Source organism: Lepidochelys kempii, chromosome 27 (assembly GCF_965140285.1).
Source record: "Lepidochelys kempii isolate rLepKem1 chromosome 27, rLepKem1.hap1, whole genome shotgun sequence".
In the NCBI taxonomy this organism is placed as follows: domain Eukaryota; kingdom Metazoa; phylum Chordata; order Testudines; family Cheloniidae; genus Lepidochelys; species Lepidochelys kempii.
In genome coordinates this window covers 17,430,172-17,444,458 of record NC_136406.1, presented here as the reverse complement: position 1 = coordinate 17,444,458, position 14,287 = coordinate 17,430,172, and the positions used below count along the sequence as shown (strand labels likewise).

The window sequence follows — 14,287 nt, the reverse complement described above, 5'->3', positions numbered from 1 at the left end:
ACTCCTGGAATCTTTGACAGAAAGGCAAATACTGGTGTATATTAAATACATCACTTACCGGCAAACAGCAAAGCAGCATTATCCCACATGCTAACAACAAATATATATGCTTGCTCCGCACCAGTTTGTACCAGGCATGCCCACACCACACATTGGCAGGGATGGGGTTGGGGTGGGAACCAGACCTTCTCTTACATGGAAGTTCTGAATTCTGCAAATGATTCCTTTTATAGGCATTTGTTTAGACATTCAGTACTTAAGACACAACTGTCCTTTGGTTCCTCCTCAAATATTAAAGGTCATACTTGGACTCTGTTCTAACTTCACTTGGTCTTAACTGATCAGATGAGTAAAGTTAGGGCTGCTTCATTTTGCAAGTAAAGTGTAATCATTGTTCAGTTACATTAAACCTGCTACAGGCTTCATACTCCAAGTAAACAGCTAACACCATCAATAATGACACATCGAACCTGTCAAGCAGTGAACGGGCTCTTACAATAGAGCTTTCATGCACTGTAAGTGAAATTTAGAAAGACAATGAAAATCTAATTTGCACTTAACCTTATTTTCAGGATTCTAAACTGCCAGCAACCAACCTTTGCACACTGTAGGCAGATTTCTCTTATTTTCATTCAAGAACACTCAATAACATGGAGTAAAATACTCATTGGCTACCTGAGACTCTATTTAATATGTGCAGAACTTTAAAACCTGACAGACCTAAAGGGTGCAAATCTAAAATGCAGTGAATATATGGTGTGACCTACAACATTAGCATCTGCCCTTAGATAATGATGCATTTAGCAGTTAGAGGTGTGCATATAGTAAAGGTGATTTTGGAAAAATTCCCATAGAACAGATAACAGGAAAAGTCAATTGAATAGGACTTATTTAGCTGCCTCTCTCTATAATACCTAGGTGTCAGAAGCATTTCAGTGTTACCCCAAAAATATTTGTTTGTGTCATGGAATGTAAACATGGCTTTTAAATTCAAAACTTTAAAACATTATAATTTAAGGATTAATATGAAAAACAAAGAAGATCAAACTTAGTGTCCATCTCTGCTTTCATAGTTCATCAGGATTCTGGTGATACAGAGCAATAGTCTAACATGCTTGCTTTTCTCACATTAATGCACTGATTATTAGAATAATGCATTTATAAACAACAGGCTGGTTTTCAAAGCCTTGTTTTTGTCTTGATATAATTTAATGTTAGGCCAGGCGTCAAACTTGGAATGGATTTATTTAATGCTTGTCAGATTAGCTCCAAATACACTCCAGACATCTTACTTTAATAAAAACATAACACAGAAAAAAGTGACATACATTAAGATAGTAAGATGTATACGTCTAGGTAAGAGCGATAAGGCTAGTGTTTGGATTCTGTTTTTGAAACTGGTGTCAAAGTGGACCAAAACTGGGAGTGTTCGGTGGTGTTCTGCTAGTCACTGGAGATTTGTGGTCATGAGTTATTTCATCAAACACATGATTAGCATACAGCTTTTTCTCATGCACTTGGCTAATGTATATTCTCTTTGGGCTGGTGTCAATTGCTTTAGCTCAGCTCATATCAGTAGAGCCATGACATTTTCCATCACATGGGGATCTGGCCCTCCACTGTGCATAGGATAGGATTGTGTTAGAAGAGGTGTGTAAACAGCCTCATTCACAGCTGGCCTTTTTACATACTTAATACATTTGATGGATCACACACACGCACACACACACAAAAATGCAATTTGCCAGATGTTTCTTAACACTCCTGAAAGCTTTTTGTAAGGCTATTAAAGATTTGTTATGGAAATGTTTAATACCTAAATACTAAAGCTGATTTTCAGTTGGTCACTTAGTATAAGACTGAGTGCAAAATCCAATTCAGATAAATTATTTGCATGATTTAGTCTCTTTGGAGAAAGAGGCCACATTTCATGAGTGTGACAACAATTTGAAATATGTCCTTCTGGTGAAGCAAGCCATGAAGGCTGCTTCACTCACCAGCTGGCAGTGGACTCTGGACATGGATGGTAGTTCATAGATTTACACACAGCTCTGTCTGGACACAGCCATTTCACTGTAACATCAGGTTCTGCAAGTCCCCATAAAGAAGCAGGCAAAAAATCCATTAACTGTTGAGGTGAAGCCACAGGGTTAGTGTTGCTGAGAGGACCACACATACGTATGACTTTTTGGAATATGGAATGTAAACACAAAGGTTTCAAACAAAAGAGGTCAAATCTAGTTTATAAAAACAAATACGCGAGAACGTAAAACAAGGGGGTTTCATCTTGGAGGTCTGACGACCAGGCATTCTTGTGGGCTAGGATCTCCCCAGCACTTTTCAGCATTACAGGGTCACTTTCAGTTATTCTCCTTTATTTGTGTGCATGGCTATTTAGGAATGCTTCACAATTATATTGAGGCTACTGGAATTTATCTTGCTGAGACAGGGACTGCTTCACCACAGGGGGATCTTACTACCCACTTAGGAAGTGCAGATCTGTATATATAATATTCCAGAGGTTATGGAGTGTAATTCCAACGCCTTGTCTTTATCTCTGTCACGTGATTTTAAAGCCGCTCACTGTTGCAGCCGCTGCTGCCCCAGTGGCCTGCTCGTTCTGGACTGTGCTGCCTTGACCCTCCAGGGGTTGCCCTTCCTGATCGGGAATGGAAGAAAGAAGGGGAAAGAGGAAGAAAAAAAAAAAAGAGAGAAAGGGAGACGAATGGAGGGGACATGGGAGGATGGAAGATGGTCAGAGAAGGGAGAGGGAGTGTCTTTAACTGAACTGTGCTTTGACAGACTGTAACATTCTAACCGTTGTCTGCCATACATGCAAGGAGAATTTTCAAGTAGCCTCAGTCCATGTATGGCAGTGCATTATATAATATATTTAGGTACAGTTGCATAGCCACAAAAGACAAAGATACCCTAAGAGATAAGCTCCCATATTCACAAGCAGAGATTAGTCTCATTTTTAGATCCAAACTCCTTTAATCAGGTTGATGACATTACTGTCGACCAATTCACTATTAATTACATCTCTGCTTCTGCGCTTTGGCCACCAAGGAAAGGCACAGAAACAAATCCAATAATCGATAGCTTCTGTGCTTCTACATGGGCTGACAGTACCCAAGCAGGATATATTTATTTTACAATGGTATCTACATGTTTTCTAATGCAGAATCAGAGCTAGATCCAGATATGAGAGGCAAGCAGGCATCACCTCGTGTCCAGTAAAACCCACTTGTCTTTGTGTGTGAACTCACGCAAAGGGGTTTCAGAGGTCATGCCCCAGTGTGAACCTATGTATCCAAGATCAAGATCGAGCCTTTTGAACTACTAATAGTTGTAATCAGAAATACCAAAAACAGTCACCCACCAAATGCTTTCTCCTTAAATACTGATGGCGAAGGACCAAGGGTTTAACAACCAGCATCCATGGCACACACAGCAGAGCAACCACCACCAGGAAGCACTGAAGCCCTAGCTGTGGAAAAAACAGAGACACGGTACGAGGTGATGCAGTGCGTGTTCCATTCCTGCTAAGGTGCTCTACAGAACAGGCCTCATGCACATTGCAACTTTCAGCGTGAATAACCCCCACATACAAGTGTTTCCCTGATATAACAGGATCTGAAGGAACTGTGTAACTATCACTTCCCAAACCAGCAGACTGAACTGTTCGTATTGTTTGTCTGAAGCTGCATCACCTCAGGCTGTGTTCGCATCAGACTGTACACCCTAAGCAAGGGGAGATGTGATCACTCAAGTGAGAGACCTCTAAGGGAAATCTAAGTGGATTTGCAGGAAGAGGCCGTTTGGCAGGTGGCACTCTCTCCTGAGTCTGTCCTGGACAAGTGTCTTAGAACAGAGTTAGATGGCACTATGCTACTGAAGTGGACATAAAAAAGGAAGTCCTAACCACTTCTGGTTCCTTAAGAACCCACAGTACTTTGTGACAAATAGGATAGGGTATTTGGTGTCTTAATCATGCCCAAGAGCTGATAGTTACTTTCAGGAAGACCTGGATTCCTCCTGGAAAGGTTACTCTTTGCTTCCCTTCTTGAGAACATTGTGTAATGTTTTTGGTTCAAAACTGTTTTTGTGGTGATTGTGTTCCTACCCTGGGAGTGAAAACAAAGAGCCTCTCTAACACCTCAGGATGCTTCAGGATAAAGTGTGCTACCCTAAATCACGAGGGTCTTGTTTCGTGTTTTATTTCATCTGCCATATTTAAGCTCTTTGGAGTGAAAGCCTCTCTCATATATTACAAACCATCATTCACCCTGTACCACTGTAGCGAGACCACATACCTGTCCTTTATAAAGCATCTTGTTACTGGGATCACCATAGGAGAAAAGAAACATGTTGATAAAATGGATTAGAAGGCTTGGTGCATCTTTTGAAGTGTGAGCATCATAGGCCGACCACTTGTAGAAAATGAGGATAACAAGGTAGCCAAACAATGACGACATGAAAATCATTTCAGGAATAAACCCAAGATAGATGTTCAGTGGTTTCTTGAAATATCTGCAGAGAAAGAAGCATTAGAGAGTTTGACATATATGTTAAAGCATCACCACATCTGACTGGAGTTAGATAAACTTAATGCAGGCTAAGACAGTGAAATTAACTTTTAATGGATAATACAAGAGGAAGAGTCTTTTAAAACAAAGGAATTGTGAGTTTCTGCATTTCTAACCATCTTTAGAGCTAATTTTTGAGAAGAAATATTTGACAGGCAAATATAGTCTCACAGGATGAGAAACCACCATAATGAAATGTTTCGTGACTAATGAAACAACTCATGTTGAATTCTCTCCATCTTAAAAGCTGCTGCAAGATCCAGGGTGTTAGAGGCATAAGGAGCTAGATGCGAAAACCTAAGGGCACGGCTACACTGGAAACTTCAAAGCGCGGTCATGAGAACGCTCCCGCGGCAGCACTTTGAAGTGGGGTCGCGCACGAGTGCTGGGAGAGCGCTCTCCCAGCGCTCCTGGAAATCCATCTCCACAAGGAGATTAGCTCCCAGCGCTGGGAGCCTGTCTACACTAGCGTTTTAAAGCACTCAGAGTTGCTGCGCTCAGGGGGGTGATTTTTCACACCCCTGAGCCAGAAAGTTAGAGCGCTATAAAATGTAAGTGTGGACAAGCCCTAAGAATCTAATCTCATCCTAATCAATCTGATACAGACATTCTGCACTAGTATAAGTGTGTCCTAGTAAAAATGGAACACAGAGCACTCACATGTGGTTGAGAAGGCTCAGTGTGACACCAAAAAGCATGTGGATGATGCCAAGAATCACAGACATCTTCATCTTAAAGGAGTTAAGGAAGTTCAGCTTGTTGCTGGCAATATTCCAAATCTGTCACAAACAACATGGATTCAATCCGAATTAATGAGCAAAAGGAAGATAGATGAACCAAAGCAGCATTTACCTATGTTACACTGCACAGCACAAGATAGCTAACCAGGAACAGAAAGTAGGCACAGACAAACACTAGAAATTTTACAAACACATTTTAAAATAAAACATTCAATCATCTGTTGTTTCTTCACTTACCAGCCAACCTCAAATTCAGGGATTGTGGTTTCCCTTGTAACAGCGGATTTTAACAGTACCTAAGCAGAGCAAGGTCTGAGCCTTGCTCACTTTCAAGGTGGCCAGCTGTGGCAGGAGAAAAACTGAGAACTCCCATCTGTAATGTTGCCTGAGAAAGAATCTTGCAGCTCCCTTTTTGAATAAAGGGTCTTCTGGCCCTTAACACCAGCATACCCCTCTAACGTCAAACACAGGATAAGTTCAAAAGCAAATCAACTCTTAAGGGCAGTTTTCTGAATCTAGGTAGCTTATAAAGAGATAAGTCAAATGGTGTTACCCGGAAATACACATTTCCAAGGCATGTGGGTGGCTTTTAGCAGAAAAAGATATAACAAGTTTACTAGGAAATGCATGACAGGCTCTCAAGCCTAATGCCAAACCTAAGTCCAGTGCTGTGGGATACTGCAGCTCTAAATAGCTAGGTAAAGGGGGTCAACAAAAGAGATCTTCAGAACTCCTACTGGTCACCATTTCAGTACCCAGAAGCCATTACACTAATAGGTGACATATCAGAGATAAGTAATGGAACCCACTTCACCATCCATCTCCGTGTTTTCCTCAACAGTTACTGCCCCACGCTTGCTAAGAGAACACATACACCTTTAGCTTGTTTAACCATGCACCAGAAAGTTACAGTTATATAAGCCAGAAAAGTGTCTAAGGCCACATGTATTGGAAGGGACAATACTTACTGGGTCGATGCCAAATGGATATGGTCCACCAAAGACCCCTGCCACGGCAGGGTCCAGCTGCAGGACAGGGGTGTTCTGAAGCAACTCTTCTCTGTTTGGTTACATATAGATATAAAGCTTTACAAACTGTAAAAATTGTACTCAACAAAAAATATGAGAACACAGAACAGCTTCCTCCTGATCCATGAAGGGGAAGCGCATCTCAGTACAATGAACGGGGGCATTAGTTATCCTTGTCCCACTTGGGAACCTGCCCAACGAACCAACGTTTCAGCCTCCATGTGCAGTTCAATGCCCATGTGAGACTTAGGGCAGGACCTTCCTGCATGAATCTGAATAACCAGGCTCTTTGGCAAGGCAGCTAAATAACTATTTTGGGTGGAAGGGGATCACCGGTGAAGTGCACACACAGGAGGAAGGGAGGAAAACTACAGGCAATTAGCTTCTTTCCATGCATTTTAATAGTGTGTCTAAGGCTCTGTTGGGGGAGCTAGACCAGGAAGACCCAACTGACACCCAGTTTATCCAAAGGCATTTGCACTTAAACATCTGCCGCACTTTGTATTTCTTTACATTGCATGTGGCTTCGCCCCCCCCCAGGAAACGTTTCCTAAAGAAACTACACTGCTGAGGTTCCTGCCCTGCATACATTCCTATGCAATTACAAACTCTGAAAAACAGATTCAGGAACTCAGCCCTATAGTTTTACTTCTCAAGCACCTAATTACTTACGTCCAGTTGCTTCTCAAGAACATCGGCCGCACGCTCCATGATGAGCCGAACATATTAAGTGCTTTGGAGAAGCAGTCATTGTAGATAAGGCCGGTGTACATGGAGAACACTCCCATTAGCAGAATGATGTACCGACCACTAAAAATGGTGTTGAACATCTGTTTAATAAAAAGGTCAGTGAGGACAAGCACACACAAAAACAGAGGCTGAAAATACCCAATTCTAGGGCCCAGGCTGCCAGTCCTGGACTAAAGCCACTGAGCCTTTATCATTCGATGGCAAGAATTAAGGATGTAGGGTTTACAACCGCAAAGAGTACGCAAACTGAGCCTGGAGGACAGATTACCAGCCTACCAGAGTGGATTAGGTGGGACTTTCTCACCTTCCAGCTCAGGGGATGTACAGAAAATATCACATTTGATGAAATTTTCTTAAAATTTCAGTGTGACCAGGTGCCGGGGAGATAGTCAGAGCCTGGACAGGTGCTGTAACAGCTTCCCCCATGCTCTGCAACGTGTTTCAGTCCTGAGTTATATCTGTTCATCAATCCAAGACCTTAGCAAGCACAACCAATTTAACCAAGTTGCAGGGAGGTTTAGGACGGTGGGCCGTGAGCGAGAACATGTTTGATTGCAGCTTAGTCTCTGGTTTACAACAACCTATCACGGGAACTGGCACCCCCCATGGTGAAAACCTCACAGATTAACCAACAAACCACTGTCTGCCTGAATCATTGTTTCAGACACAAACTGCAAACCAAAGGAATCCCCACAATTCTGAGAAAGGACATTACTCATCATCTTGTGGTCTATGGACTTTTGTTTGCTCTTAGTTTGTTCACGTTCTCGACAAACTGTACGTGAAAACAATAGTTGTACTATCGGCAGTTGGTGAGGGAGGGGGGAGAAATCAATTTAGAGTTCTTTGCTTTAATACAAAACTGAGCTTGACCTAGCACGTTACCTCATTGTCATTCTTCTGTGACAGAATGCGACTTTCCCGAACCACCATCCACACGGCAATTAACGTCATCAGGGTTCCATGACCAAAGTCTCCAAACATCACAGCAAACAGGAATGGGAAAGTGATAATCGTGTACGGAGCTAGAAGGGAGGGGAAAACCGATCAGACCTCTCTCTGTTTGGCGCTCTACTTCCACTTATTCTATTAGCAATACAATTCATATATTCATTCCCATCTTCCAAACAGGATCAACCTCCGCTGGAGAAACTGGAAAAAACTACATCACCATCATGAGACTTATAAAAGCAGCTCTGTTCATGCGTGGAAATAACCTTCCAGCAACATTTAACTAAATTGAAAAGGAAAACATCTATATCCCCTCTGATGTTGGCAACTGCTAGCCAATCTCCCATCCTCCTCAAATCTCAGTCAGCATGGGCACAGATCCGCTTCTTCTCTCCCAACACATCCATGATTTTTCACCTTCATAATCTTCCCTGTGGAATCAGTGGATACACTGACGGTGTAGCAAGTAGTAAGACTTAAGACAGGCACTAAAAAACCCATCTGGAACAACTGTGTACTGATCACTAGCCTGGGCTATGCAAGAGAGAGACTGGACTGTCTGTAACCTCAATCATCTTTGCCTTCCTCTCAATGGTAAGAAACGCTTTTCTCTACTCTCTGGTCCAACTGCTTCCCAGATGACCTGACTGCAAGGCCTCATTTTGAAGCCTTTTACTTCTTTAAACCTGATACATTAACAAGTGTAGTCAGTTGCTAGAAAAACGACGTGTGCTACTTCTAGGAGATCATGGAAACAGATCAAAATTGCCACCTTCACACAAGCCTGCAGCAGCTTAATGGGATGCAGTTGCTCAAGTGCACAGAAGCTACAAGGTACTAAAGCTTTTAATCTAAACACAAATATGACTACAGGACATAAGAAATTAAGTCATTCACACCTTTAATTTATAAACTACGACAGATTACTTTTTTGGAATACCTCTATCAGGAATGCAAATTTAAAGTTATTAAACTTTGATTTTTTTTAAGTGCTCCAACGAGCCCTATCAGCCAGGGCAAAAGGCCAAGCACCTATTTATACTCTATCATGTCTCTGATGATAAGAGCAGGTTAGACAAACACCTGTCAGGGATGGTCTAGATAATGCTCACTCCTGCCATGAGTGCAGGGGGGCTGGACTAGATGACCTCTTGAGGTCCCTTCCAGTCCTACGATTCTATGACCTATTTCTACCTACTGTTATATTCTGATCTGCTAAATCCACACCTGCCTTGAGTCTGCATTTTGTGGCCTAGTACTCTCGTAAAGTGACCTGCTGTGACGAAGCGGGACTGTTCTTAATGTTTCCTCTGAATATTGTGGGGGTGTCTCAGTTTCCCCTAGGCAGTTCTTAAGTATCTAGGTGGTGGGATAAGGGTGTACGATCATTGCAGAGCCCTAGAGGGCAGGTGTGTGCAGGGGGGTCTGGACACAGAGAATGGCCAACACCCTGCTTCCTGGCAACTGATGGCCTGGGCCCTTCCCCCCCTGCAAGGTGAGAGCTAAAGGGTTGGAGAACAAAGGAATCAGGTGCCCTCCTGGCCCAGGAAAGGGACAAAGCGGGGGGGGGGGGGGGCGCGGGAGAGAGTTTCAGTTTGGAGCTGGCTGGGGACATGGAGTGCAGGGCAGACGTGGTTGTCTGGCTCACTACCCCCCCAAAATGGACCCAGCTGAGGGGTCCTGTTCTCTGCAGTTACAAGCTCTGTTTTAGACCATGTTCCTGTCGTCTAATAAAACTTCTGTTTTACTGGCTGGCTGAGAGTCACGTCTGACTGCGAAGTTGCGGGGCAGGACCCTCTGGCTTCCCCAGGAGCCTGCCTGGCCCGACTGGCTGTGGGAAGTGCACGGAAGGGCACAGGATGCTGAATGCTCAGAGGTCAGACCCAGAAAGGTGGAAGCTGTGTGAGTTGATTGTCCTGCAGACAGTCTGCTCACAGAAAGGAGACTTCCCCAGAGACCTGCCTGGCTTCGTAGGGAGCAGTTCCAGATCGCCCGGGGACTCCGTGACACAAGCAGACTACCATCGTGACAACTTAGCCTGAAATCAAAGCTTTCTGATAAGACTGATCTCTCAGAGCGCTTCTGCATTTGCCACTCAAGGAAATGCATTTTACAGCTGATAGGGAGTCGTCCTTGCTTTGAAATCTACCTGTCTTGGTTTAGTGCCCAGAAAATAGCTCTTTGCCAGCAAGAGTTTATCATTAAGACACTTTTGAGCGTAATGGGGGAGATTCTGCATCTCCCAGAACAGTCACTCAGTCAGTACACACTGATTTTGCAGCACTGGTTTTGTCATCAAGATGATATCATCAGAAGACTCTGTGAAAGTTTCGGAAAGATCACACTCCTCCTACCCAGCACCACTTACCCAGCACCACTTGCAACATGCTGCGAAGGGAAAGTGGTGTGTTGCGCAGCGTAACCATCAAACTTGAAAAGGAAAAGCGAAACATTCTTACTATTCACTCTTCCTACAAAAAACACAGTCAGCGCAGAAGTGTCAGCTAAGATCAGCTGGCCTGTATGCAGAGCTTTGGGAGACCGTAAACAAAGTGAAGCAAGCAGTAAGTACTGGGGGGAATTTCAGCACGAGAAAGAATTTTACTTTATGTGGGGGTTATTACAACTGATCTAGGTAAGTCTAAACCAAACAGCTGGGTGTAACATTCTTGCTCAACAAGACTCTCTCGATCTCTACTAAAACATGAACAAAACGTAATGCAGGGTGTATGCTAATAAGTCAAAGAGTCAGATATAATTTCGTGAGCAATGAAATGCAGGCCCAGCCTTCCTCTTCAGTCCCTTTGGGCTAAGATCCTGATTTCCCATGCAAAGTACCTGTCACCTGCAAGCAACGCGCCAAGGAATTAACGTACAGATGACTGGGCCTCTGCATTTTCAAAAATAGCCAGCAATAATGTTTGTTTTACAATTCACGGTAACACAGGATACACTCGCTCAGATAACTGGGTCAATCCTGTGCAAGGGCTTTGAATATCAGGAGAGAGACCAGGCCACCCAGTCACTAGATCAGAGGGATGAACAGGTAGATTGCGTGTTTACCTGGATTTATCTCCCGGTAAGTTCCAATGCCATATGCATCTACTATATTCTGAAAGCCAGAAGTGAACTTGTTGGTTTTGTTGTAAGTTGGCGGGGTCTGATTGGTTTGCATCCTATTCAGGATGGATGGAACGGTGGATCCGCTGTGCTCCTGTTTTAAAAACAAGCAGACAAGCTGAGGTTAGAGACTCCTCCTTCCCAAGGCAAGCAAAGTACAGAGGGGCAGGTTTGCCTCCCATTGGCATCAGGAAAGCTGCAGGGAACTTGCATGTTTGTGGTCCACTTGCACAATGCAGGAACACACTGCAGCCCTAGGATAAAAGTTCCCCTTGCCTTTGTGAGCCCCCTGTGTGCCCCCACTCCAATATTCTCCCCCATTCTGATTTCTCCTGTCTGGGACATAAGTCACAGGCGTTAACATTTAGGAACTGCACTGGGAGGATGGGCAGGGCTGAGGTGGGGGCATATGCAGGAATCTATTAATGACACCCATCAATTAGTTCTTTGATCTATAGCCAATTACAGAGGTGGCTGCAGCTGCTGGCTCTGCTAACCAGATGCCAGGGACTCTGTGTGTTCCCCATTTCCCCCTTCTGGTTTTCCAATTTTCCCCAAAACCAATAAGGTTCTCTCCACTGATGCCTAGAACATTGCCTGAAATTTTGGAATTGATTGGATGGACAGTCAAAAGTTATTGCATTGCAGAGCAAGAGAAATGCTGTAAGAATGGAGCTTGGCCAGACAGGTCTGTAGGAGAATAAGTGTGCTACTATGCCTGACACGCCACTCATCACGTCTCATCAGCTGGGAGTCGAGCACATGGGTCCCAGTTTTCACCACTCAGACATGGCAACTACACAACATCTGACTTGCTTAAGAGGCAGATCTGACGGACGAGCCATTATTTGAGGCTCAGTGCCTGCTGTTAAGAAGCATAAAAGCGTCACTTCAAAACTGTGTCTAGCTGAGATAACAATGGAAAAGCATGTCTATATTGGAAAATGATTTTGCGTGTTCCTGTTTTATCATGAATCGAGGTAAGTACTCTAGTCATATGAGCACAGAGAATACAGGAATCTAGATTAAAGATCTTGTTTACTTTTATGGTTGAAGGACTTCAGATCAAGGAAAGACTGTGTGAGTATGGGGGAAGGATTCAGAACAAGGGGAGCCAATCATCCAGGGCCTGATCCTCAAGGAGTTCAGAGCCCAAAAGCATGTTACGGTTTTGCAGGAGGGAGACCTATAGGTTAGCAAGTAGTTCAGCAACTTATGGGAAGGTGGGTTTCATAAAAATCTGACGAAAGGAACCGTATTTCACAGGTGAACTTTGTATCTCCAAGGAGGGACGTGCCTACTGTGCCAGCTGCCAAGTTCCCTCCAAGTATTTCTGGAGGGCAGTTGGTAGGTAGGCTCCTTATTGGCTGGGCTTGCCAACTTGCAGAGCTCTAGTCACCTCTGTCCAATGAGCAGCGTCAACCAGAGTTGCAAGCAGATCAGCAGACTTGCCCAATCAAAGGAATAAGTGCAGATATTGTTCTGGACAAGTTATCTCCATTTTTGACTTTATGGCATTACATGCCCCAGGCAAGTAACCAACTCTGAAGTATCGCCAACGTTTGTTCAGTCCATCTCTCCAACAAACAGTATTTTCTGGAGCTCTGGGGGAGTGCTTTTCTGGTAACCATAGTTTTTACAGTTTAAATAAAAGTATCCTCTATGAAGGTTGCCATTTTTATATACAGCTTAAGGGATGCCTTTCAAAACTCCATAGTCCAGTCTGGCTCCTCAGGTACAATGATCAGTCAGGGTTCAGCTGGCTGAAGGAGGCTGGTCTGTTGAGATTTACATGGGAGGTAAGTGTTAGTGACAACTGCTACAGTTCAAAAGTGAGGAGATACTCACGGTGCCTCTTCTGAGAGCAAACTGGATGGAATCAAGGTCCGCGACAGGACACCAGACTTCAGCAATCAAGCACTTCTGGGTCACGTCAATGTTACACAGGTTCAGGGTATGGTAGATAGCCTTCATCTTCCGCACTTTGATGAACCAGACGCGGATATTTTTAGCAGCTGCCTGCAGGACTCGCTGGCGATGGTCCTCCGTTTGGTTCAGCACCTTGCATGGAAAAGTGGGACCAAGACAGCAGTGAGGTATTTGGTTGCAAAGCGTAGCGGGCAGTAGGACACAACACAAGAGTGGCTAGTGGTCAGGGCCTACGGACAAGCCTGAGTCAGTGGGGGGCTGAGAGCACAACACCCCCATGTTCAGAATTTGCTCTTCAGTCTCCTCACATGCACTCTAGTTTAGCCAAAAGCGACTCTTGGAAAGAAACAGCCTAGAGCTGTGTTGTGTATCTTCCTCCCCGCCCCCCCTCACCCCCAGCAGAGGATTCCAAGGGAGACAGGGAATCGTCCAGATGCTCAAGTGGAGATTTTTCTCTCCACCCAGCTTTACCTGACAATTGCAGAGAAATGACTGCAGACTGTGCAGTGCCAGAGCTCCACTTTGGTGGTAGGGGACACAGGGAGCTTATGTTTAAAGGGTCAGAATTCATTCACATTTGGCTTTCAGAACTGGCTGAGCAGAGGGAAAAAGAGAGAGAGTTTTCTGGCGGGGTCTGACTGGAATGTGCCTGCAGATCCGGCCAAGACCGTTTCAGAGACTGTAAAGCCTCTCAAGTTCAAGTGGAAATGGCGGTATGTGACTAAGCGATCGTGTGTAGCTTGGAACGAGCTCCTGCATTCTTGACCATTTTCTGATTGCTAAGCAACTATTCTCAGCAGCTTCATGCTACAGAGTTGGCGTCTGTAAAAGCAGTGCCCTGCATTCAATGCCTTTCGTTGCAGCTTTTGCATCTGATTCCTCTCTTGACATTTTATTTCCATAAATCTCTCTCTCCATTAAATCCCTTTCAGTCTTCCTGAAACGCATCTTGCTTCCCTTTCTCTGGATTTAGCATTGACAGAGCTGGCACCAGGCAGCTTCACAGGTTGCCGATTCAGCTCATTGCTAGCCACTTGTTTATTCATTGCTTTCACTGACACCCAGAGCTGCACCACAAGAGATCAGTTTTTAATACAGCAGACCTCCAGGGCACCATGCTGTGAAAGTTCACAGACAGGCAGAAAACCTCTGGCAGCATGAACTAATACTGGCCTTTTAA

General features: G+C 44.2%; 1 protein-coding gene across 8 annotated transcripts in view; it reads right to left on the bottom strand.

Moving 5' to 3' along the window:
• Window positions 1-14,287, bottom strand: part of ATP6V0A1 (ATPase H+ transporting V0 subunit a1) — a 193,715-nt gene that overhangs the window by 18,828 nt on the left and 160,600 nt on the right. For 7 of the 8 annotated variants that reach the window (XM_078850747.1, XM_073326095.1, XM_073326099.1 and 4 more), the window contains exons 10-17: window positions 13,027-13,239; window positions 11,122-11,272; window positions 7,993-8,132; window positions 7,030-7,187; window positions 6,298-6,388; window positions 5,250-5,368; window positions 4,317-4,533; window positions 3,383-3,490 (exon numbers count right to left, since the gene is read on the bottom strand). In XM_078850747.1, the coding sequence (XP_078706873.1) occupies window positions 3,383-3,490; window positions 4,317-4,533; window positions 5,250-5,368; window positions 6,298-6,388; window positions 7,030-7,187; window positions 7,993-8,132; window positions 11,122-11,272; window positions 13,027-13,239 (1,197 nt within the window). Of the gene's footprint in view, window positions 1-2,584; window positions 2,660-3,382; window positions 3,491-4,316; window positions 4,534-5,249; window positions 5,369-6,297; window positions 6,389-7,029; window positions 7,188-7,992; window positions 8,133-11,121; window positions 11,273-13,026; window positions 13,240-14,287 lie in introns of all 8 variants that reach the window. The other variant, XM_073326103.1, reaches the window with a different exon arrangement.